Raw genomic sequence first — 26,619 nt, forward strand, 5'->3', positions numbered from 1 at the left:
TTACAATTTATTCAACTTGGGTTACGTCTTTCACCAATTCGAGCTCATATCACTGAACAACGGTATTAATATTTTTCTATAGTTGGTTACTATTGGAGGACCATAACAATAACTACAACTATCATACCTTAACAATTAAGATGAACACTCTGAAAAATATCTTATTTGAATATGAATTGATATTCTGTTAAGATGAATAATTCTAATATATAGTTACCAAAATTAATGATTATTAATTTCTGAATTTATCAGAATTATTCATTCCAACAGATACTAATACATATCTAAGTAAGATGTATATCGAAGAATTCAGGAGTAATTATTACATAGGACCAAACTAAGTGGTGACCCATTTTACATAGTGTGCTTCATGTACATGTGTTGTGTGTATATAAGCTAGCTAGGTACCTATTTTGGCTACACCAAGCAAAATGTTTTCTCTTTGATTCCAACCAATTAATTAAAAACCTTAAATTTTTTTGTGTTTGTTAGAGGAAATTAATGGAGATAGAGCAAAACATAGATAATGATGTTGGGAAGAATGAAATGATGAAAGGTGTTTCAAAAAGAGGGATGCATCTAGTGTGGGAAGATTTGAGTGTTGTAATTCCAAATTTTGGGAATGGACACACAAAGAGATTGCTTAACGGTTTGAATGGATATGCTGAACCAAACAGAATCATGGCTGTTATGGGTCCATCTGGCTCTGGAAAATCTACTCTTCTTGATGCTTTGGCAGGTTTCTTTCTTTTACTTCACTTCACTTCATCATCCTCATATCTCTATATTACAAATACTTTTACTTTACATAATACTTAAATTTGTTGAGTTTCTGAGTCATACAAAATATTTATGCCTAAGGGTGACTCACACTATGAGTTTTTTTTTTCCAACCTATCAATTTTCTTGCGTGCCTTACAAAATTATCAAAATACCTCATGTCCACTACTTAAGTAGTAGATTTATCCGCTACTTAAGTAGTGAATGTTATAAAAAAATGAGAATTTAAAAAAAAAATCTATTTTACACATCCACTACTTAAGCAGCGGAGAAATAAAATAGAAAATTAGTAGAGCCCGTGAGAAAGTAATAGGGTTGAAAAAAATGTCTCTCACACTATTATATCCTTATTGCTTTGAGGGATTATGGGCTTCAAAATCAAACTATTTCGCTGAGTAAATGTATTTTTGTTTTCCTCTTTGGCTGAACAAAGGTACGCAAATTCATGGGATAGAGTTTAAATTTCATGGGAAACATCACTGGTACCAATTATTAATAATAATTTTTTTAAAACAAAAAACAATGAAAAGCAACACGAAGGTGGAAATACTGCATGTTTGACTCTATGGTAAGGTTGTCAGAACCGGTGAGCTTACTGGATCAAGGTTCAATTGGTTGGACCAGAGTTTATATGTATGATGCTTGTCTAATATGGAGATATTACATTTGCAATACACTATTAGTCTCACATTGTTAGTTTCACAAAAATTTGAGAGGTAACTTTATTATAAATAAATTGTGTAAGGTGTTGTTGAAATGTACAGCAAAGCAAAATATTTACAAATGCTTGTGGGATCAAGTGTTCTCTCATTTAATAATGAGATGAATGCTTCCCAATGCAAGTGTTCATCGGTTTGACCCGGTTCTTCGCCGGTTCGACCGGTTTTTTACCGGTTCGTTGCTGCCCATTTTTAGGCCAAATCGAACTGCACACATGGCCGGTTCATGGTCCGATCGGCCGGTCCGGTCCACTTCTGACAACCTTGCTCTATGGTGAAAAAAATTAATTTTAAATGGATTGATTTTGTAAAACTATTTTAATTAAAAATGAGTTAGATGTAAAACAGTTTATCTTTGATTACATTTATGGGAAATTTAATGGAATAATAAAATTTATGTGTAAAACTCATGTTTGGACTCAAAGGTTGTGTTTAATTTGCAAAACAATAAATATTAAACAGAACAATATGCATGATAGAATAAGATAGTATATGACAGGACAAAATTATATTGAAGAGAGATAAAAAAAATATTTTATATTTAAAATTAAAATGAATATTTTCGTATTTTTTATAATTATACTGTGGATAAAAAATATTAAATGCACCCAAAAATGTGGAAATTCTAACTTAAAGTTAGAATCATTTATAGAAACAAATTAATTCTACTCGAGAGCAATTAAACATATAAAAATCAATTTTTAAAGCTCCAAACTGGAACTAAAACATAGATCAAATATATATACTACATGATCTTTGCATTTTTTTTTTTGCGACACCTAATAAATCACATTAAAATTTTGATTAGTTCAATTGAATTAATAGTAAATTTAAATCACGTTCAAAATTATATAATAGTGATTAATTAGTTAAGTTCTTACCAAAATCAAAGATTAATTAGTTAAGTTAACTACAACCACATTCTTATTGTCAAAAAAAAAAAAAAAAACTACAATGTAATTATCCTAATTTTGTAGGTGTAAAAAAAGTTGTTTAATAACGTTTGAGAACTTTCCAAAAAGATTAAGAGAGAACTGAGGACATACTTTCCAAAAAAAGTTGGTTCTTGATCTGTAAATGTGGAACTGAGGACATACTTATCTAAAAAGATTAAGAGAGATAGTCACAAATTTAGAAGAAGAAAGAAGGAGTGAATAAAGGGAAGGAGAAGATGTATCTTCCAAACAGAGCCTATGGATTTCACATGGTAAAAAATGAATTAGAAGAAAACTCATAACTTATAAGATTGAAATATATAAAGTACGTGCTAAATTTGTCCGTATAACTATAAGGTTGAAATGTTTAATGTTGTAGACTTATGGATTGTCGTCATTTTCAAAGGTTAAAATGGTGAGCACATGAAACCATTAAATTGCAACTACATTATTCTTCAATTATTTTATTTTTTTCTTCAAAGAGTGGAGCAAAATCTCGGTACTTTTTAAGATAAATTTAAAATAGCCAAAATTAGCCGAGTATTATCTCTAATATAGAGAGCGACATATATCTCTGTTTATTTATTTCAAGCTAGGAATAAATGAAAAGAATTTGTGCCTTCATAAACATTTATACCAAACTATTATAAAATAAAAAAACATTTATACCAAACCCAACAAACAAGACCCACTCACTCTACTGTGGGTGTCGTGTTGGGTCTCGATGGGTTAGGAAGATTGGAAGTCCTCTTGTTGTTTTGTCCTACATGTGGTTGATTCTTGTCTTTCTCTTCCTGAGTGCCTTTGAGGGGTTCTAGTTTGTTTGATTATTGTAAAATATACTTCTTGTACTTCTCTTTGTTTTTTGAACATTCTCTTTATACTTTTTTTTTGTTTTTTATATTAATACATAATATATTTACCATTAAAAAAAAAAAACTCTCCTCGGCCATTAATGTTAGAAAAATACTAACATGCATCATTGCCCTAAACAAATTGTGCATTCAAACTTTTATATTAACTACCTTAGTAACTACCTTAACATGTGCCAAATAGCGCATATTAGTGTATCCTTATTTTCATCTATAAATTAGTGGAGTGTTCAAGATTTTGTCTTAATTTTACTGTTCATAAAAAAAAAATGAGTTCGAAATTTGTTTGATAGGTAAATAAAGTCTAACTAAAGATTATTACAATTAAGATTTATATTCTTTTAAATGATTCATCTTTAATAAAAGTTCATCAACCAACTTAAATTCAATATTCGACTAACTTCTTTGTCATATATGGACTTAAGTTACAAAAAATAAATAAATCATTGTGCTTAGGATTAGGACAATATATGAAAAATCATTTTAGTGTTGTCCAAAAGGAGCAAAGTGCTTGTAATTAAATATGTTTGAATGTGTGATATAAAAGAAATTGGTAGGTAGAGATTGCTCAATAATATGAAATCTTGGATCATAAAACCTTGCTATAAACATTTGGGTAGTCAACAAATTGAATTTGTTAACTAAATTAGTTGATAATATATTATTGAGATTTCATATGAACAAATTACCAATATTATGGATTTTAATTTCAACATTAGATATATAATTTGGATTTCTTGCATTGCAGGTAGACTCTCTGGAAATGTTATCATGTCTGGAAAAGTGCTTTTAAATGGAAAGAAAAGACGATTAGACTATGGGGGTGTAGTAAGTAATTAACTAACATCATATATACATTTATCCACTTTTACCGATCTATTTTTTAATTACTCTTTATTACTCTATTTCAAAATAAGTGTCACTTTTTTTTTCTTCTAATTTCACACCTCTAAATTAATATCGACTGCACCACTTTCAAATTATTATATTCTACTATGCTCCCTCTATAACATTTTCTAAGTTGTATAATTAATGTATCTGAATTTCAGATATATTAATTATACAATGAATCTAAAAATGTGAAATTTACTTATAAAATATCACGGAAAGTGTAAGTTTATAATGTAACAATGTCCTATAATAATTTTTATTTATTTATATCATGAAACACTATATAGGCTTATGTAACACAAGAAGACATATTGTTGGGAACACTGACAGTTAAAGAGACAATATCATATTCAGCAAATTTAAGGCTTCCATCTAGCATGACAAAAGAAGAGGTAAATGACATTGTAGAGGGAACAATTATGGAAATGGGTCTTCAAGATTGTGCGAATAGACTTATAGGAAATTGGCACTTAAGAGGTATAAGTGGTGGAGAAAAGAAAAGATTAAGCATAGCACTTGAAATCTTAACAAGACCTTCTCTTTTGTTCCTTGATGAACCTACAAGTGGTTTGGATAGTGCCTCAGCATATTTTGTTGCTCAAACTTTGAGAAACATAGCTCATGATGGAAAAACTGTTATTTCTTCTATTCACCAACCAAGTAGTGAGGTTTTTGCATTATTTGACGATCTCTTTCTACTTTCTGGAGGACAAATAATTTACTTTGGACCAGCTGATAAAGCAGTTGAGGTACATTTAAATATATATATATTAGTACTATTAATTCATTATTCATTATACACTTCCAACTATTTTACTAATAAATAAAGATAACATGTACAGAAAAAATATTAAATGTCCTGTTGATATTCTAAAGTGACAAATAATATTTGACTATTAACATTTTAAACGTGACACGATATATGAAATATTCATTTATTTATTTATGTGTTAATGTTATACATTCAGGGATGATGCATTCCATACTCTAGATTTGGGATTTGAATAATATGATCATGTGGGAATTTCACATGGGGGGGGTGTGTGTCAAGTGCCTAGATCATTTCTCTTCCGACCCCCTCATTTCTTTTCTACTTCCTGCCTTTTCATTTTTATTATTGGGGGTACTGCGGTTTATACAAACCGAAGGAATTTGACATGCTGATAAATTTCGGTAACCACTTACCAAAATCTGGGACATTTTGGTTCGCAGTACCGAAATAATTATTTCGGTAAACTTCTACCGAAAATGACCTAATTCCAACAACCCAATGAAATTTTCGATAACAACGTACCAAAATCTAGGATATTTCGGTTCGCAGGTACCGAACAAGCTGACATTCGGTTTCTGTGTACCGAAAATGCTAATGTTCGGTTCGCAGTTACCGAAATGGTCTAATATTTGACTTCGGTGAATATAAACCGAAGTTTTTTGGCAAAAAGTTTTCAAACCGCAAGGGGCAAAATGAAATTTTTAGAGGTATAAAAGAAATATGGGGTCGGGAGAGAAATGATCTTAAAATTAATTAATTTGTGAACCCCATTTTTTTGACAAAAATTTGTGAGCCCCATTTAAAACACATGCTAGTGGGTTTTAATAGATAGACATATACCCCTCATGTGAAATTCTATACATGCAGATACATAAAATACGTATAATGATGATGTTGATGAATGACTTGATCACTTCATACAACCAGTAAACACTAGTATCTAGATTGCATGAAATTAAATTTTAACAAAAGTTAATTGAAGATTAAATTTTCAAAAATTGCTCTAGTTTTTTTCCACATGTAGACGTAGTGACAAACACCACCTAAAATTTAGACACACAATCGTAAGGTTTCAAATTCAATCATGAGTAAAGAAGATATTAAGTCTAACAATATCGTCATTGTGAGTTGAGTTAGATCACCGCTATAGTTTTATATATACAAATTGTTGTTTTTCTTCTATAATAACAAAACATTGTATTTGGCATGTTATGCAGTTCTTTGGCAAAGCAGGATTTCCATGTCCAAGTAGAAGAAACCCTTCTGATCATTTCCTCCGTTGTATTAATTCAGACTTCGACACTGTCACAACTACTATGGCCTCCCGGAGTACACATGTACGTAACAGTTTCTTTTATTTACTCACTAATGTTAGGAATCAAAATGAGTTTGACAAAATCACGGTGACACTATAATTTTGTTGAAACTCTAAAGTGTAACTTTTGTCAAAATTACGATAGCTGACAACAATACTGTCAAACTCACGATGATTCCAAACAAGCACTTCATCATTGTCATTATCACCTATAATGATATTTGAATTTCAAAACTCAGTTACGTTTAAGATCATTCAAATTTCAAAATAAAATCAGAACATACCTATAATACTTGTCCCTTAACAACATCATTTCCTTTCAAATCTGTTTGTCTTTCACTACCTCTGACTCTATTAATTTAATTCCTTTTAATGCAGGAACCAAAAACACTAGCACCATCAATAATGAACTTACCAACAGCAGCAATCAAAGCAATACTCATCGAGAAATACCGTTGGTCAGAATATGCAATTTGTGCAAGAGCAAGAATCAAAGAAATCTCAAACTTTGTAAGTATCCCTTAACTTACTCAGAGGATGTTGTAATGTAGTTTACTCTTAGAGCTAGCCATTTAGGCATTCTCGAAAAGAATGAACATTTTATATGAAAATATAAAGCGATGAAATCATTTTAATTACAGGAAGGACATGATTATGAAAGTAAAATCAAGAGCCAAGCAAAATGGTGGAAGCAATTATCAACTTTGACACATAGATCTTTTGTGAACATGTCTAGAGATATAGGGTACTATTGGATAAGGTTAACAATCTATGTCACCTTATCTTTGTCTGTCGGAACAATCTTTTTTGACGTTGGATCAAGTTATAGATCAATTTTCGCAAGAGGAGCTTGTGGCGCCTTTATATCAGGTTTCATGACATTCATGTCCATAGGAGGCTTCCCATCATTCATAGAAGAAATGAAGGTATCAAATCAAATGTTGTGCTGAGCACTGATGTAGTTGTTTCTAACACTTAATGACGAAATTAAAGACATTTTTTTCTGTTTCTAATTTTCTTCTGTAATTTTTCTGATAGTATTCGGATTTTCATTACACTTATGCAGGTCTTCTACAAAGAAAGGCTCAATGGATATTATGGAATTGCAGTCTACATTCTGTCAAATTTTCTCTCTTCATTTCCTTTTGTAGCAGTAATGTCATTTGCTACCGGGACTATAACATATTATATGGTTAAATTTCGCCCCGGGTTTTCACATCTTCTGTATATCTGTTTGGATCTTTTGGGCTGTATCGCGGTTGTGGAGACCTCAATGATGATTATAGCTGCATTGGTTCCCAACTTTCTTATGGGATTGATAATTGGAGCAGGATATATTGTGAGTATACCATAAACCTAGATATTTTTCATTAGCTATTCAAGATCATTAGTTAATTATGGCTGCTAATTGAAAGATATATGCATGCAGGGTCTTATGATGATGACTGCTGGCTATTTTCGGCAGATCTACGATCTTCCTAAATTCTTCTGGCGTTACCCTATTTCATACATCAATTACGGCGCATGGGGATTGCAGGTAAATTCAGGAGTATCAACATTCTCAAACATGTACAATATAAGAAAAGAAAATCTAAAGCACATGATCAAAACGACATCAAATGATAACCAGTGTTGTCAATCGTGGATTACAAAAAATAGCAGTTTGTTCAAATTTCGCTACGTTACAGTGCTATTTGTTCTAAACAGCTTATAGTGGAACAATAGCTAGCAATTTATTAAAACTCACCTATGCTATAAGCCTATAACTACTATTAGACAACACTTATGAGTCGATGACAACCAAAGGTATCACATTGCGAACACTTCAATTAAGAACTTATTTAACAAGTATTTATGATATACAGTAACATATAAGTGTTTATGCAAAAATAGTATCTAATATTTCTATAAACTCTTCTAAACACTAAACACTTACATAGTTGCATGTTAATTTCAATTGCGTGTTTTTGATACAGGGAGCATTCAAGAATGACTTGATAGGAATGGAGTTTGATCCTATGATACCTGGTGGTCCAAAACTTAAAGGAGAAATAATCCTCACAACAATGCTTGGAATGAAAGTTGATTATTCAAAATGGTGGGATCTAGCTATGGTCATCTTCATCCTCATGTTGCTTAGAGTTATTTTCTTTTTCATTCTAAAATTTAAGGAGAGAGCTGTACCTTTTCTTCACAGTATTTACACAAAGCAAACACTGGAACGTATCAAGAAGCGGCCTTCGTTCAGGAAAACACCATCATTCGCTTCAAAGAGACACCAACCACTGCATCCATTGTCTTCTCAAGAGGGTCTCAACTCTCCAAGTTATTAGAATTCCATTGTTTCCTGATACAAATACACAAGATTCACACACCATATATACCTCAATACCATATTATTATTATTATTATTATTATTATTATTATTATTATTATTATTATTATTATTATTATTATTATTATTATTATTATTATTATTATTATTATTATTATTATTATTATTACTACTTTTATTATATATTTGGAAATACTGTTTTTGTTTTATTATATATATTATTATAGTTTGTATGAATAAATTATAAGAAACAGGATAATTAATGCTGTTTTTACTTACAGTTCATAAGAATAAGGGTGTGATTTTCCTAAATCTTAACAACACTATATATGTCATCCACTCCATCCATGCTAAGAAGGGAAAACACTAATGAAAATTTTAAGAACATATTTATTGTTTTTAACTTTTTACTATTTTTCATATACATTTTTCTTTAAATCTAATTATTAATAAAAAGTAATACACTTTTTCAAACTATTCATGTCATTAATTTTTTTGCATATTTTTCCAATAGCAACCACAGTGTTCCTGTTATTATGCATCTAACAGTCACCACCTTGCAATTTTTATATCAAGGCAACTGTTGCATTCCCCTGATCCTACTAATTATACCATATGAACTAGCTTGATAATTTTTTTGTGAAGTTGTCAAACAAATGATTCATGCATTTGTAACTTTCATACAATGGATGGCAAAAATATCCAGAAGATCAATGCCAAAGAAACTACAAAATATCTGACTAGACCCTTGAAAATTATAAGAGTTATCCATGGATTTTAAGAGTATTAAGAATTCACTCCTTCATAAGTTTACACAACTAACCTAGTCATCTGTGAATCAATTTAATATTTAATATATCAACTAAAATTGCAGCAAAATGTGAATGAACCCATCCATCTGTGCAGCAAATATATTAGGCAAAAAAACTGTAGCCCATATTACTTCTACGATTTCATCTCTTCCGACTCTTCATTTGATTGCTTCTCTTCCAAATCTTCATTTGGTTTCTTCTCATTCGGCTCTTCATTTGGTTTCTTCTCATTCAGCTCTTCATTTGGTTTCTTTTCAATTGGCTCTTCATTTGGTTTCTTCTCATTCAGCTCTTCATTTGGTTTTTTCTCATTCGGCTCTTCATTTGGTTTATTCTCATTCGACTCTCCATTTGATTTCTTCTCATTTGATTCAACATTTGATTTCTTCTCATTCAACTCTCCATTTGATTTTTTCTCATTCAATTCTCCATTTGATTTATTCGCATTCAACTCCCCATTTTCAACTCGATTGTCAAAACCATGATGAGGAACTTCAATCATTGGCTTGGGAATTGGCCGTTCATTGAAATCCTGAGGAAAACAATCAAAGTCTGGACCAAAGTTGAACTTTACTGTGCAGTTTGGTGCATTAGGAAGAGTATACATTGAAGCAGCAGGATAGTAACGACCACCAAAGAGGTCCTTGAAAGCCACACCTTGGCATACACCGTTTTTAAAGAAAGACATTTCACTTCCTGCACAAAGAGTTGAATATTTGAAACCAAGTGAATTTTCATTTCAGTCAAAATACAACCTACATCAAAGGAAATTCAACAGTTGTCCTATAAGCAAGGGATATAGCTGTTCAATGGCCGTAATTGTATGTCTATAAGCAAGTGAGTAGCATTTCAATTGAAAAGGTTTGGAGTTTTCAGAGGGATTATGAAAATAGTTAATTTTATGTCTCTATAAATTGTTTTCAGCTTATTCTCACAAGCTTTTCAAAACAAGTTAAGTCACTTAAGGAAGCAGTTCATATACAGTTCATGCAGAATTTTCTCTTGTTTATTTTTCAATTATAGAAACATGTACATACATAAGCAATTGAATGACTAAGCTAAGCGCTTAATTAAGTTGTGTACCTAAAAGCACCCTATATATATATATGACTAATAATGGGCTCTGACAATTTCCCATGCTATTGAGGCTCCCATCCCAAGTAATTAATGACAATCACCCCCTAATTTCCAATTAGTGAATATTCGGATATTCAGATTAAGGAATTCAAATTGCTATGTACCCTAAGACTAAGACAGAAATGTGTCAGCAGCATTGTATTTAGTGGGTTTATTGTCTGACAACTCTAACCACCAGGCAAAAATTATTTGGAGGCTTAGATATCTCACTTATCAAAAAATGTCATACACGCAACTAGGCCGATCAATATACTTAGAGCATTGATCAATGAAATAACACAGCATTCAGTAACTTCAAAATATTATCATTTTTGTGTCAAAAAAAAAAAATAGTATCATTTTAAAAACTATTGAAAAACGAAAAAAGAGTTCTCAAATGACATCCTCAGCAGAACCATGGATCTGGCGTCTACTTGAACGGATGTGCGGGATACATATGAGAATTTCTTCATCTTCCAATTGTGCCCTCACCCCCAATACGATTGACCAGTTTTAGATGGTGTTTTCATAATTCTACCCAGTTTTGCTAAATAGCTTTTGAACAAAAAAAGAAAACCTTGTGGCCACACTATCTCATCTCTTGCAAGTTTCTAGGATGCAGGGGGTTGAATCTTTTTGACACAGTCTCTCATCTTTTGTCTCAAGTCTTGTTTATGTCTTTCTGTTCTCTCTATCTCTCCTGTTTTCTCTCTGGATAATGTAATCTCTGTTTTATCAAATTTCAGACATTGTTTCTGGGTGCAAAAACAAGTTTTTATTATGTTTATTGTTCTTCATATAAGTTGTAAACATCTTTTTATTTGTGTTCTGCATTCATTGTGGATTTTTCGTCTGATAGAACTTCAGAATATTCAGTCTCTACAAGGCCAAGATACATAATATGATGTAGGCACGAGATATGATGGTATAGGGGAAACCTTGAAAAAACAAGAGACGGCACATCCTAGATTCATTAAATATTAGGAAAGCAACTCAGCAGATTCTCTGTCAAGAAAGGAACTTGGGACAGCGAAATAAGAACACAGTAACTCAGATAAAAAACATAAACCAGCAAATGTGCAAGACAATAGAGCATGAAAGGAACTTAGGACTTGTTGCAATGAGAACACACGGAAATTCGGCAAGAAGTATGTACAAACCAGAGAAAAAATGGCCCAGCAGATGCATGCAATTGTTGGTGAAGAGTAGGTCTACTTTGTTATGTGATTTGTGGGTGGGAGGGGAATATATGAGGGATAAAATTACCTAAGGTACTACAGACACTATTCAATCGGCCCTCTCATAAAAAACGGTCACTTTTCATCAGCAGTCAATATATACAATAAAGCAGTTACAAAATACACCTTTTTGTATATTTTCAGTGTAGAACAGGACAAGCTGAATTCAAGGAACAGAACATAAGTTTTGTCCATACATGAATTGTGTCTGGGTCATAGCCATATCCTTAATTGGTGAGTCTATCGGGAAATATTTTCAGTAAAAAACATTAAAAAGTAACTGGTATTATTTCGAGATGAGTACAGAATGTTTGCTCGAACAAGTGTTGGTGGTGTTGGTTTAGATACGTGTCAGTGACACATCGACATGTTCCCCATTATTTTTTAAGTATATGGAGTTCAACTTCAAAGGGTTTCACCAACCTTAGAGTTTAGATGTATGTACACAAGGTATTCCATAACCAAGTTCACTATCAAGGAGCTAAAAACTGTCAGTTTCTCAATCCAAGCCTTCACCCTCCCCACCCCTAAAATAACGAACAATCAATTTGGCCCTCAGATAATAAACTAGCAAAAACAAAATATCAGTATCTAACATCTAGCCTTCTACACTCTACTCTAAAGTTAAATAATACTAATCACAAGGTAACAAATCAATCAATCAAACATAACCTATATCCATAGTATTAAAAATTCTAACAATCAAGATATAAAGCAGCAAAGCAAAAGCATAGAAACAAATTATTAGAGTTGAAAACTAACCAGGCACAACTTTGGGTGGATCTTCCTTAGCATCTTGCGAATAAACATACCGTTGTCCTTTATACCAAACCAAATTCTGATTTTTTGGTGCATACTTATCCCCATCAGGCAAATTAATATAAAACCCAATAACATCACCTACTCGATAACCTTCAACACCATATTTTTCCCTCAAAGCCTTATGAATCTTACTACCATCAATATCCCTATACCCAAAACTATTCCCATCATACCCAACAGGTGCCTGCAAATCACCCTTCTCCATCGTCCAACCCAACCGCGTATGTCCACTCTCCCCTAACCTCACAACCTTTACCTCAAAGTACCAAGCTCCTTCAACCACCCCTCTTGTTGCCCTAACCATTCTATAACCCTTTGTGCTACCTGCACTCAACCTATCCTCACTCAACTCCACTTTCTCAGCTTTGTATACCTTCGATAAACATATCTTCATATCCGGTGTATCGTCACTTTTATCCGGAAACCTCTGCACAGGAGTTATCAGAACACTATCTTCACCACCATTTGTATGGCTAGTGCTATTGTTATTATTATTGTTATTGTTGTTTTTGCTTTTCTTTTTCCCTTTCTTCGATTTAGTTGCCCACACATTATTATTCTTTTTCTTAGTTTTCTTAGCTGTTCCGTTGGTCGGCGTCATTGTTGTTGAAATTCTCGCAGCAGCATTGTCTATCCCGTTGTTGTCCTCCGGCAATATCATCGGTTCATCCTTAACAGCAGTCAGAGATGACAACTGCTTCTGCTTCTTCGGAATCGGTTCTTCTTCGTCTTCATCACCTTCTTCTCTGCTACGCTTCGGTGAATTCTTCTGTTCCGCAGAGCCGTTTGATGCGGCTTCGTCAGAGGAGGGACCGTCGGAGGGATCAGCCTCCGATTTGCCGTCGTTTTGGTGTTCAGTAGGAGTATCGGAAGGTGTGCTGGTAGTAACCGGAGGCACGTCTGTTGATTCCATTTCGGTAACGGCGGAGACAGCGAGTTGATCGGCGGCGGTTGTGATGGCGGATTGAAGGTTTTCTTCTTCGTCTTCTTCTTCGTCTTTGTATGTTGCTTGAAGTGTATCCATTGAAATTAGGGTTTTGAGTGCAAAGGTATTATCGGAGAGAGATTTTCAATCTGAAAAAAGGTTCCGATGAGAGAAGAAGAAAGAGTGAATAGAACAAAAATGAGAGAGGATTTGAGAGGGGGTGAAAAATTGGATTGGATTGGGTATTTATTTTTAAGGCCCAAATAGCTAATAATAAGCCCAATATATGTATTTTGTGAGAACAATAACAAGACACTCCTATTAGCACCTCACTTTGTGTCAATATTAATACACATTCCTATAGAGTGTTTTAATACTTTTTTCAAAATAATCTTATTTAAATTTATTTTTTGTAAAGTAATGAATTCATTTTTTTAATACAAAAAAAAATGTTTATTTTTGAAATTTGAACAGATTTCATTTGAGAAAGCGCTTACAAATTTAGAATTTGATTTGTTTATTTTTTAATTTATTAGAGTGGGATACAATAGTCCACAAATTCTAGCTCAACCGTCACAAATGTTGAAATTGCTACTATCGGACGTCATGGTCGGGGTTAGATCACCGGTCCTCTATTTTGTGTGTGTGAGTTTCCAATAACTTATGATTTCGTCTATGTACCAAAAAAAATTAAAATATTATAACAAAATGATGGTTTTCACATAGATTAAAATTTTATTTTGTAATTTTTATTTTATTTCGTTGTCACATCTTTGTGCGGTGTTTATATTCTCGTCTTATTACGGTGTTCGTTTGATTGAATTGACAGATCAAACTCGGTCGACTAGTTGATCAGCTACTGTTTTGTTTTGTTGCGGTGTTCTGCATATGTTGATATATGAAAATTTAGTTATATGATTTGTTCTCGATCTAATATTCCAAAATTATCGAGGTACTAGTTTTATTCAAGAGTATTTTTGAGGAACTGGGAAAAAAAAAAAAGTCAGTGGAGAAGAGAAAAAGTGAAAATCCCCCGGTGTATGTATGTGGCTTGTTCCTTCCATGATTCCAGCCATATTTTGTACTACTAGTTACAATAATAATGCTGAAAGCAACGTGTTCTTTGACTTGTCTCTGTGAGAACAGAATAATTAATTAATTAATTAATTAATGATAAAAAGAAACATTGAAATATAGTATATTTCAAGGTCAATAACTCCCTCCCTCCCCCCCAAACAAGAATTGGTTTGGTGGTAGGTAGTAGTAGTAGTATAAGACCATAAATTCCACTTCGATCCAATTCTCAATCCTCTCTTCCATGGCTCCTCACAAGCTCAATTCCAATCCCTCGGTAATTCTCTTTGCTTCATTTCTTCTCTGTTTATTCTTTTACTATTTCCTGCTACGCTTTTTCCCTTTCTTATTATTAGGTTTTCTTAATTCATCACCTGTTATAGCATAATTCAATTTCTGTTTCAAATTTTACTTTCATTCTCTTACTGCTTATAGGATCAGTTTCAGTTAGAATTAGAATTAGAATTAGAATGGACTCCTAAGACTCACTGTGTTACTTAATAGTTTTTTTAACTGTTACATATTAATTAATTTACTGTTTTCACAGGTTTGATGAATTCACAATACTCTATCCGTTTTGTATTATTAGCAAAATTTACTTTGTTGGTTGAATAATTGTTGATGTATCTGGTCTAAATTGATGTATCTGGTCTGTCTATAGACCAGATACATTAATTATTCATTCAATGAAGCTAAAAAATGAATTTTGCTTACAATACGTAACCGAGGGAGTATGTTGGTATAATTAGGTTATTTGTCAGGTTAGAGGTTTGTTTCTTGGTTTTTCTGATTTTCTTCATGGAACAGGGAAATTCGAGTGTGTCATCGTGTTCGCAGTCTGAAAATGGTTTTATAAGTTCATTTTCTCTATTTCCTGAGAAAGCAGTGCAAGAGCTTCTTCAATCGCCGATCCAGGGGTCTGATGATCATCTTATAGAGTTCTCTGAAGCTTTAAGAAGTATGAAAATGATCATATTTTGTTGTAATTATTAATAATATCAACTGCAACAAAATATGTGATCTTTGATTGATACAGAGATCTTTGTATCTTTATTTTGTATTGAAACTCTCCTTCTTCTAGCCGTCGCGAAGGCCCTCAGGAAAGTTGCTGAAGGAAAAGCTTCTGCTCAAGCTGAGGCTGCTGAATGGAAACGTAAATTTGAGTTGGAGAGGACAAGGAATCTACAGTTGGAAGACAAAGGTTCTATAATAATTGAATTACTATTACTACTAGTTCATGATTGCTTCTGTATTTTGGTACTTTTTGATCATGCAACGGTTGAAATTGTGGGAAAATCGGAAAAATGTTCATCTGATTTTTACTTAACTGCAACCTGAATCTTTGTTTGCCGAACAATTTACATCTTTTGATTGCTTCTGCTTATTCATTTCAATTATTTATAATTTCCGTTACTTTTGATTTTATGTTTTTTATTTTGTACTAATCCAAAATTGCTTGTAGGTGTTTTATTATCGTCTGTAATTTCTGTTTAATTCAATGCAACTTTTGTCGACTAGTGGTTAGAATTCAAGTTCTTGTAGTTGTTGTATTTTATCGTTTTGCGATCTATTCTCTCAAAGTGATTTTCTGGCTTCATTTATTATTTTTTGATAAATATTTGAAACATTAAAGTCTTTCGTTTCTTCTAAATAAGGAGTGTTTCATTTGTCACCTTTTTTCTGATGTTTGTGCTTTTTTCCCTTGAATTTTCCGAGTATTCACATGTACATGACAACATCTTGTCATTTAGAATACATCTATCATATATGCTTTCCATCTAAACTGCTACTTTATTTTCTGTCTTTATGTCAACATTTGGAGTTTATAACTTTTGTTCCCTGCTTGTTTTTACTATACAGGGAAATCATGCCTTGAGCATCAGGCCGATCTTGATGATGTGAAGTCAAATAACCTCGCCAAACAACCCACATTATATAACGATGAAGCTAATGGGCAGTCTGAAGAATGTTGTTCAAGGAATGGCATTTGTTCCCATGAGGTTCTTAGGGATGGGAAACCCGATTCTGATACCAAGATGGTCAGAAAGGTATTTTATAAACTCCTGATTGAAGCAAAATAAATATGTTATTATGATCATTTTGTTGCAGCAGAATTTCCTATTGATTCTCTGAAATATTTATCTTCGATGTACATTTGTATCTACACATCTATAGCCATTTTATTGATGTTTCTTGCACCCAAACATCGGTAAGGCTGAATAGATCACTCTTCAGAGCAGCACAATCTGTTGGTGTTGAGCCTTATGGCATTAAATACAAACGAGCGCTATAAGAAGATAACTGAAAATGGTATTACTGGTAAAATATTATAATAATTACTATTGAATTTTATGTATCGCTTTCCAATGCAAGTACTGTCGTGTTTTGAGGAATTTGTCCTACCAAAATTTAATCGATACCCTCATGGTAATTAGCTATATTTGTTGTGATTCGTTGATAACGTTATAATTACCAATTCAACGTTACTATAACTGATTTATTTTTTGAGGCAGGCTTCTTTTAAACTTCAATGGTACTGCAAAGGTGAGAAAAGTGATCAGCACAAACATGACATTGTCTCTTTTGAAAGAGGAAATATAACCACAGCAGAGCGCAGTAGTAAGCAGGTATCTTTTTTATTATTAAGGAGGATTTTACTTTATTGCTTCAAAAATTATTTTGCAATTCATAAGCGTGCACGCCTCTTCTTAAAGCTTGTCCTCGTGATAGCGTTTTATTTTCCTTTTATTTTATGTATATGTGTTCTAATTTGACATGTCATCTTTATTTCAGATCTCTTTGAAATGGGAGTCATGCCCACAGACGGTGCTCATATTGACCAAACCAAATTCAGTTTCAGTTCAAATTCTGTGTGCTGAAATGATTAGGTGTGTATCTCAATAAATTGTTTGTTATTAATGTCATATCTTCCAAAGTCAAGTTTTCTTCGTTTTACTATAATATGATGCTGACTTGGCCTTAGACTGTTTCAAAATAATGGAAGATCTTTTTGTGTAACAGAATTTAGATAAGAGAGCTCACAGGATATTTTAATTCAACTTCCAACTGTTGCAGCTCTAATTCATCTTTCTTGCTTAGTTGTTGTTAGAAAGGCTTGGAGATCTCTTGCTTAATATACAAGCCAAGAGCAATCTGTGCTTTGAGATTGTAATTCATTCCGTATAAAGTTGGTGTAGGAGACTGAAAATTGTTTCATTTCAAGTTTTACATTTTATGCTTGTTCAAAAAAAAAATTTACATTTTATTAAACTTCTTATCATTTAATATTTACATCTATCCTCAGCCTTTGTATCCTTCCATGTAATTGTCTTTGGTATGAATCTATAACATGTTATATAACATGAAATTATTCATTTTTAGTATACCTTTTCGGTGCATGACTGACCTTAGTTAAATGGTATTATCATTACCAGATGGTTGAGACAGCATAAGAAACTTCAGATATATGTGGAACCACGTGTGAAGGTGGATCTTTTGTCGGAGTCATCATACTTTAATTTCATAGACACATGGAGTGATGGTAAGCAATCAAATATTTGGTGTCACAAAAGAATACTCACTTGATGTAGTTCACAAAAATGCACAGCTTTTGCATCAATTTTATTGTTGGAAGTATACTAGAGTTTTTTTTTTCTCTAGTACTATGTTTGTGGATCCATTGCATATGATAACCTTGTGTAGGTATATACTCTATGAATAGAAATCTTATGAAAATAAGCAAACAGTAAATGGCCAAAGATAGTGTAGTGTCACTTCTTCTATTGACTCCTTGTTTAAGATTATATCATTTGTGAAAAATCATGCATTAAAGCACTAGCTCTTGGGGGTTCCCAATATATATCAATACCAAAGTAATAGTCAACATTTGACGCGAGCCTTGTCTGGCTGTTGTTTCTCCAACATTTGTATCCTTTATAATTTGATGTGAAGTGTTTCCCTCTCTAGAGCCTCCATGAGACAAAGCTTCTATTGTCACCCTATGGTAGTTTTTTTGTAAATCATTTAGATCATGTGCAAGTATTGTATGTCCTTATATATATCTTCCTACCTCTATGATTGAGCATCCTGATGTAAATCTTGGTTGTTCTCTGATATACAGAACTCTTGTCTTAGTCTTAATAATTCATTAGTTGACTATTCGTTTGTTGCTTTTCAAAGAAAATCTTTTCAGTTTCTTACTTCCATTAGCTAAATCTTGTTTCTGATTTATTAAAAAACCCCGTGAAATATATAGTAAGAATTTTCCTGAAGGTTATTACGAGCCTAATGAAACCTAGAGTGCCATACCTTCTATAGGTTTCAAATTCATGGCAGGCTATTTTGGCAAGCCATCATCCAAATATAAATACTCGAAAATGATGTTTCTTTATTGTCACTATAGTTTGGCAGTTTTTCTATAATGTTGTGTGCTTGTGTACACCAAGAGTTTAGCTGATTATTGAGTGGCCCAAATCAATAATATTCTTGAGGAAAATAATATGTTGTATTACATGCTTCTTGTCTGTTAAGATAATGAACTTCACTGTGTGCATAATGCAATATCTTGTATTATCTTTTTGGTTAACTATCTGATTATAGTAGTTGTGTTGTGTACTTATATTATTCTCAAAATTGTAATTGTCTATGAGCATCAATTTTTTGCTTGTAGATAAGGAAATTTTGAAGCTGCACACTAAAGTTGACCTTGTGATAACTCTTGGTGGAGATGGGACTGTCCTATGGGTATGTGAAATTGTTTTCAAATAAAGTTTCCTATTGAAGGTCGATAGTCTAACTTCGTGAAACTTGTTAACGTTGTCACAAGGAAATTGCATACTAGTGCACAACAAGTAACTCTTTCAGATTTCCGTTATTTATCCATACCACTTATGATGGTTATGCATTTTTGAACTTCTGATTTGTTTTACTGTTTACAGCATATACTGCTAAATACTTTATTTAGCGTCAATGATTCTATGTATTGAGATATATATGTGGTAGGTGAGATACCATGTCAAAGAAAGTTCGAATTATGCATATACTTAATGTATCAAACAGAATTTTTAACTATTTATTCAAACTAATAGTTTGTTAATAAGTAAAAACTGCTTTCTTTCATTTTAGAGTTTAAAATTTAATTAACATTTTTGATTTTGGGTTTTCATCCTTTTTAATTTCTGGAACTTAAATTTCCATGATGTTGGACCAAAGGATGAGCCCACCATCCTGTTAAAGAATTTGGTTACTAAGTCTACTATAATAATATTTGTACATTACTTATCCTAATCTGTGTTGAATATTACATTGTTTTGTGATATTGAATATTAATTTATCGCATTCCAAATGTGCAGGCAGCATCTATGTTCAAAGGGCCGGTGCCTCCTATTGTCCCCTTTTCTCTAGGGTCTCTTGGATTTATGACTCCTTTCTGTATCCTTCAACTTTGCGATAATGTATATTATCTATTTTTATTAATATCTGTTTTCACTTCTAATTGGAATATGAACTTAACCTTCCTTCAGATAGTGAAAATTACAAAGAATGCCTTGAATCTGTTTTAAAGGGCCCCATTAGTATTACATTACGACATCGTTTGCTATGTCATGTTGTACGAGATGCAGCTAAAAATGAATTTGAAACTGAAGAACCTATACTTGTTCTAAATGAGGTTACTATTGATCGTGGTATATCATCTTACCTCACTAATTTGGAATGTTACTGTGACAACTCCTTTGTCACATGTGTGCAAGGGGATGGATTAATCTTATCTACAACATCGGGCAGTACTGCATATTCTTTGGCAGCTGGAGGATCAATGGTCCATCCTCAGGTACTTTCTTGCAGAGCTTCTTATTCTTATGCATATATTACAGAATTTAATTGATTTTTTTCTTTCTTCTAATTGACAATGAATGTCTCACTCAGTAAGTTTTAATATCTACAATGTTGTTGGATTACTTTTGTAATTCAGGTTTTTTCGGGAAGCATTTGTTTTGTTGTTTACATGCTATGTTTCTCATTCTTTTTACCTCTTGCTACTGGATGATACCTGTGATCATATACTTCTTTACGCACATAAGATTTTACAAGGGAAATTTTCGACACACTTTCTAGTGAAGTTACTTTTTTATCCAAAAATAGATAATGAATGTAGCATTCAGCTTTATCCAAATATTCCAAAATGCATAACAATTGTTGTATGGAGTATGGAGTATAAATTTCAGGTATTTGAAAGAAAATTTTGGATTATGAAGTTTATTGACTGGGATCGCCATGAAAGTTGCAATCTCAGCTTATTTTCCATAATTTGCAATCTGATTAATAGATATTATTTGCCACTTCATTAGACAAGAATCTTCACTCAGTCTCTTATTGATGGCTGTATGTTTGTTCAAGCGTCATAGAAATATATTTTATGATGTTACATTCACTTTAATCTGACAGTGTCAATGTCAAAATTCAGTTTATTCCATGTTCTATCAATATGCTATGCACCTCCATTTGAAACTCGGTCTTGAAATCTGCAGGTTCCAGGCATTTTGTTTACACCAATTTGCCCACATTCCCTATCTTTTAGGCCATTGATATTACCGGAGCATGTGACTTTAAGGGTACAAGTACCATTCAATAGCAGAAGCCCTGCATGGGCATCATTTGATGGCAAAGACAGGAAGCAGTTAGCACCAGGAGATGCATTGGTCTGCAGCATGGCACCCTGGCCTGTTCCTACAGCTTGTCTGGTTGATTCTACTAACGACTTCTTGCGTAGTATTCACGAGGGTCTTCATTGGAATTTGAGAAAGACACAGTCATCTGATGGTCCTCGAGAATCTTTCCCGTGACAATCTCATTGTCTTTCTTTTTTATTGGCAAAACTATACTTGGAAATTGACGTGTCATTTGTCAAGATATACAAATCGGGGTGTTGTAGAAACTATAGAAGCAACTATAAACTGGGTGTACTTGTCTTCATTGTATGATTAGCTACTTCACTTGTAGTAGTAATAATAACTTGTTAGTTATTACATAGCTAATTTCCTTCGATGATGACGAAGTTGTAGAGATTGAGTCGTGATATATCATGTTACTGTTGTTGACAAGAGAATTGTAACTTAAAACTGTTGAATCCATTGATTCACATTTAAAATAAACTTAAATGAGTATTTTCTTTATCTCTACTAGTTCTTTGTCCCAAGTTTACTTTTAAAAGAAAATTAATTGCAGTCCATATTGTAGATCTATGATCTTTTTTTTTTGACAGATCTATGATCTTTTATTTATTTAAAAATGTTAAAAGATTAAATTGTTAAATTGAAGATTAAATAGTTAAATAATAAAACAAATGATATTTTAATGTATTAATTATTATTATTTTAATAAGCCAACTAAATTATGTTCAAAAAATTAAGTACAAGGTGTGCCTAGTTTAACAAATTTTTTGAAGAAGCCAATAAATATTACTCCTGATCAATATTGATCAAGGAGTAATAACTAAAAAGCATCCTGATTAAGTACAAGATGTACCTACTCTAGGATAAAACAAAAAGTTGCTAGAGGGCTAAAAGACTCGTCCCCCAAAATAATTACATCCAAAAAGACAAATAAAAAATAAAAAATCAAGTGATTCCAATTCCTAAACAAGATAATAGGTATAACCACCAAGAATTCAAATCATAGCTAAAGTATTCACTTTATCAAGAAGCAATTCCATCGACATTTCCTTTTGAGAGAAAAACCTTTTATTTTGTTCTTTCCAAATAATCAAACAACAAGCCGCCCAAATTGCCATAAAACATTTCCGAGTCTCTTTTTTTAAATAGATAGCTACTACCAAATTATAAAGCATGATATCGCACATCAATTGAAAAAGCATTACTAATTCTCAACCAATTTGCAATAGCCCTCCAAAGAGAAGAAAAAAATATAAGTGACTAGTTGTTTCATTAAAGCCGCAACCACTAGAGCAAAGTAAAGAATCCAAATTTGTCATTCCCCTCCTCGCCAGGTTGTCCTTTGTTGGTAGTTTCTCTTGGACTAGTATCTATGCAAATAATGACACCTTCAAAGGAAGAAAAAAAAAACTATTCCAAATCACCTCGTGTTGCTCCAGCTCACCTACTTGACCCTCGTTAGATAACAAATGATAAGCTTCTTTGAGCGAATGACCTTCACAAGGATTATGTTGTCATTTCCAAGAGTCAGTCGTGTTTACCTGCAAAAAAGTATTCTCCAGAGCAGCACACCAAGCCACAACAAGGTCCTCCTCCCAAGCAAACAACCATCTTCGCCACCTCCACCCTGACAAATTAAAAAGTCTACCAAAACTATCACACAAAGGAGCCTCCCCCAACCATCTATCCTTCCAAAATAACTTATTTTCCCCCATTTCCCACTACCCTCCTAACATTCTCCTCAAACCACCTTCCTACACACAAACCAACTCCGTTTGCAACATCTGAAAAATCTCTCCGCCAAATAAACGCTCTTCCCACCCTCCTAACATTCTCCTCAGACCACCTTCCTACACTCAAACCAACTCCATTTCTAACATCCGATAAATCTCTCCACCAAATAGACGCTCCCCGCCCCCCCCCCCCCCCCCCCCCCCCCCCCCCCCCCCCCCCCCCCCCCCTCTTTAATTTTTCCATCTTCCAACCCATATTTCGCAACTAGCACCATATACCACAAACTCTCTTGATTCACATGCATCTTCCAACACCATTTACTCAACAATGAATAATTAAACTCCCCAATCTTACGCACCCCTAAACCTCCTTGTTGTAAACAAATTTTATCCCAACTAATTCAATTACTTTTTCGAGATTCTTCACTTTCCCCCTATAATTTTTTTTTTTAAAAAAAAAGAGAGATTCAAAGAAAGAAATTATACTTGTTGGGGCCTTGAAGAAAGAAAATAAATAAATCGAAATCGAAGACAAGACAAATTTTAGCATAACAAGACGACCACCCGTGGACAAAAATATGCTCTTCCAACTAGAAAGCTTTTTACAAATACGATCAACCAATGGAGACCAAAAATCTAATCGACGAGGATTACCTCCTATTGGAAGACCGGGTAAATAGAGGAAACCCGTCCAATCTTACAATTTAAGGTAAAGGCTGCATCTACCAGGCAAGTATCTGAAATATTGACCCCAGTCAAAAGACTTTATGAAAGTTACATACAGAAAACGTTACAAATACCTCAATCAACAAAATACCTATTGTTAATTCCTAAACAAGTCAAAGGATTAGTCAACCACGAATGCAACATATAATTAAATTCCTTCTTCCGCGACTTCATAATGGTATGTTTTTTAAGAAAGTCATTTAAAACATGATACGCGAACTTTTTGAAGAAAAAAAATAGGGACCAAAATTTTGTAACTAGCTATCCTAATAATATATATATTTAACCACCACATGAGTTTATATGCCAAAAGAAAAAAAAAAGTTAAAAGACATCCTCTTGTTTGATAGGTGTTTTTTTGTCTTATTTTGACACTTCTAATCTCTCAAACAACTACTAAGCGAACTTTATTAACAATAAAAATTGCCAAAACAATATTTCTGTTATGAATAATATAGATGTGGATGTCCATTAGTCTAGGCCCATATTCTTGGCCCATGTAATCTCCTATATATATGACTATCTCACAATGTAAAAGATACACCTTGAATAGAACAATACAATAGTCTATTCTCTCTTCTCTTTCTCTCATTCATCTCTTCATCTTTATTCTTGTTATTCTCTAGGAATAGTTCATAACACGTTATCAGCACGATAGTCTCTCCCCTTTCAAGAAAGGTATAGCAACAATGAGAAGTGACAATTTTATTTTATCTATGATTTTTTATTCTATTTTTTCAGATTTTTTTTCTCGTTTTTGTATATTGATTCACAAACCTACGATCCAGAAGTATCGTGGTGAAATTTTTTGAAATATGAATCCTGAAGATTCATAGTATGATGAAATTTTAAAATATGAATCCTGAAGATTCATAAGCATACGCTTCTAAAAGTACCGTAAAATATCTTTTAAAATATGAATCCTGAAGATTCATAGATATAAGTAAAATGAACATCAATCCCTGAAGGATTGGATAAATAACTGATTTGATCTGTTATACAGTTCTTGAACAATTTAAAAATCAATTTGTATTTCCCACGAATTCCTGAAGAATTCATTATGGATACATCTTTGAAGGATCGTACAATTAGATCTATTATATATATTCTTGAAGAACTTAAAAATTCAAATTTTGTTCTCCATGAAATCTTGATGAATTCAATTGTGACACATCCCTGAAGGATGTAGAAAATATTTGATAAGATCTATTATAGAGTTCTTGAAAAACTCATGAAGAATTCAATGTTATATAAGGATTGCATAAATAATTAATTTTACATTATAACGATGCTATATAGTTCTTGAAGAAATTCCTCTAAATTATTTTTTATGAATTCCAGAAGAATTCAATATACATGTTATCCCTGAAGGATAGGTTTATCATTTTTAGTACCAATTTTATATTTCTATAATTCATGTGTATTGCTCATGATCTATACATGAGATGTTGTTGATAAATAATTTGAATTTAGTGCTTATCATATTGAAAGGTATAAACAATCAAACATATAATCGCATGACTATTTATTTTTCATGTACGTTACCTATCAAATGACTATGTTGTTATGGTTTAGCATCATCATAAGCTATTATGGTTTTAACTTTCAAATTTCATGTACGTTACCTATAATTATTTTTCTTCAAGACCAATAATTTAATTCCTTTAAGAAATAATATAATAATATATTAATAGTTATATGTTGTAGCAATTCCTTTAAACTCCTTATTAGTTTTGTCACCATCTAATGTATAAACATACTATAAGAAATTCTATTTAACTATGTTAAGTATGCTTATCTAATTTGTTTGATTTTATTATTTGATGATATTATCAATAAAAAAAATGAATGAAAAATTATTTCCATAAATGAATGAACTCCAACCCACTGATGTTACTCCATTCCCAGAAGTGAATGTAGCAACACATAATTACCATGGACAAAATTGTGGTCATGGTCGTGGTAATAGTCATGGCTGTGTTAATTTTAAAAGTTCGGCTTCTCACTAGAAGTGAAAAAAAAATGACAAGAATAAAAAAAGGCCGAAAAAGTGGGCAAATTAGCAAAACTAATGAAAATATATGTGATAGTTCCCGAAGAACTAAGAAGAAAAAGGGAAAACCTTAATATTGAAGTCTCTTTGAATGATTGCTCAAAGAATAAAATTTTCTTGAAGAAATTATGAAGATTATTGTGATCATTATATGAAGATCACTTGTGATATAGTTCTTGAAAAGCTAAAGCTTTAATATTAGCGCATATTTGATGGATTGCTCAAAAAATATGGATTTTCTTAACCAATATTATGAAAGATTGTAAAATTGTGTTTTTCTCTAGCCATTCTGAATAGAGATTTGTTGTTGAGTTCCTGAAGAACTAATTTTTTTTACAATATGATTAAAGTCCATATGATCTATTTGATCTTAGTATAAATTGGACCAAAATTAAAAGAACAATTATGTATGTCTCTTGAATATGCTCCTGGAGTAGCAAACTTATGAAAATAATTTCAAAAATATTTGATTAATCATATTTTAGATTGGTACAATTTCAATAATTATCAATTGAAATGTGAAAGTTTTTACATGATAATTTGACTTTATTTCTCGATGTACAACTTAGTAAGATCTCTATCTATCTATTTTATATTTTACTATGAGGTAGACCATTATTATTCCCTATGAAATATATGCCTAAGAAAAAAGTTACATTTAGCTTTTTATACATTAAACTTTGAATTTATTTTATGGTGATTATGTTTTCTTAAGCTTTGAATACAGTTATTTTCTTAATTACTTATAGTTATAATTCGGTTACAGTTTGTAAATATAAACTGATTTTAATTATTCCGGTTACATATTTAAATCAATTGATTGATTTTAA

General features: G+C 32.3%; 3 protein-coding genes across 3 annotated transcripts; 2 read left to right on the forward strand and 1 right to left on the reverse strand.

The window, feature by feature from the left end:
* Window positions 1-419: 419 nt before the first annotated feature.
* LOC123917662 (ABC transporter G family member 15-like) lies at window positions 420-8,716 on the forward strand. Its single transcript, XM_045969439.1, has 9 exons — window positions 420-739; window positions 4,055-4,134; window positions 4,485-4,946; window positions 6,187-6,306; window positions 6,663-6,794; window positions 6,926-7,210; window positions 7,351-7,623; window positions 7,714-7,821; window positions 8,261-8,716. Exons 1-9 carry the CDS (start codon window positions 502-504, stop codon window positions 8,615-8,617), a joined length of 2,055 nt encoding a protein of 684 aa, XP_045825395.1. The 5' UTR covers window positions 420-501; the 3' UTR covers window positions 8,618-8,716.
* A 563-nt stretch (window positions 8,717-9,279) lies between these two features.
* Window positions 9,280-13,772, reverse strand: LOC123917663 (protein TRAUCO). The gene is made up of 2 exons (XM_045969440.1): window positions 12,548-13,772; window positions 9,280-10,127 (listed from the first exon to the last, which is right to left on the reverse strand). The coding sequence occupies exons 1-2, from the start codon at window positions 13,629-13,631 to the stop codon at window positions 9,565-9,567; spliced, it is 1,647 nt and encodes a 548-aa protein (XP_045825396.1). The 5' UTR covers window positions 13,632-13,772; the 3' UTR covers window positions 9,280-9,564.
* Window positions 13,773-14,464: 692 nt separating this feature from the next.
* On the forward strand, window positions 14,465-21,784 carry LOC123917664 (NAD(H) kinase 1). The gene is made up of 11 exons (XM_045969441.1): window positions 14,465-14,883; window positions 15,414-15,564; window positions 15,688-15,807; window positions 16,467-16,654; window positions 17,120-17,233; window positions 17,400-17,494; window positions 18,041-18,147; window positions 19,276-19,349; window positions 19,958-20,036; window positions 20,129-20,436; window positions 21,134-21,784. The coding sequence occupies exons 1-11, from the start codon at window positions 14,851-14,853 to the stop codon at window positions 21,446-21,448; spliced, it is 1,584 nt and encodes a 527-aa protein (XP_045825397.1). The 5' UTR covers window positions 14,465-14,850; the 3' UTR covers window positions 21,449-21,784.
* Window positions 21,785-26,619: the final 4,835 nt, after the last annotated feature.

This window comes from Trifolium pratense, linkage group LG3, assembly GCF_020283565.1.
Source record: "Trifolium pratense cultivar HEN17-A07 linkage group LG3, ARS_RC_1.1, whole genome shotgun sequence".
Taxonomy (NCBI): Eukaryota; Viridiplantae; Streptophyta; class Magnoliopsida; order Fabales; family Fabaceae; genus Trifolium; species Trifolium pratense.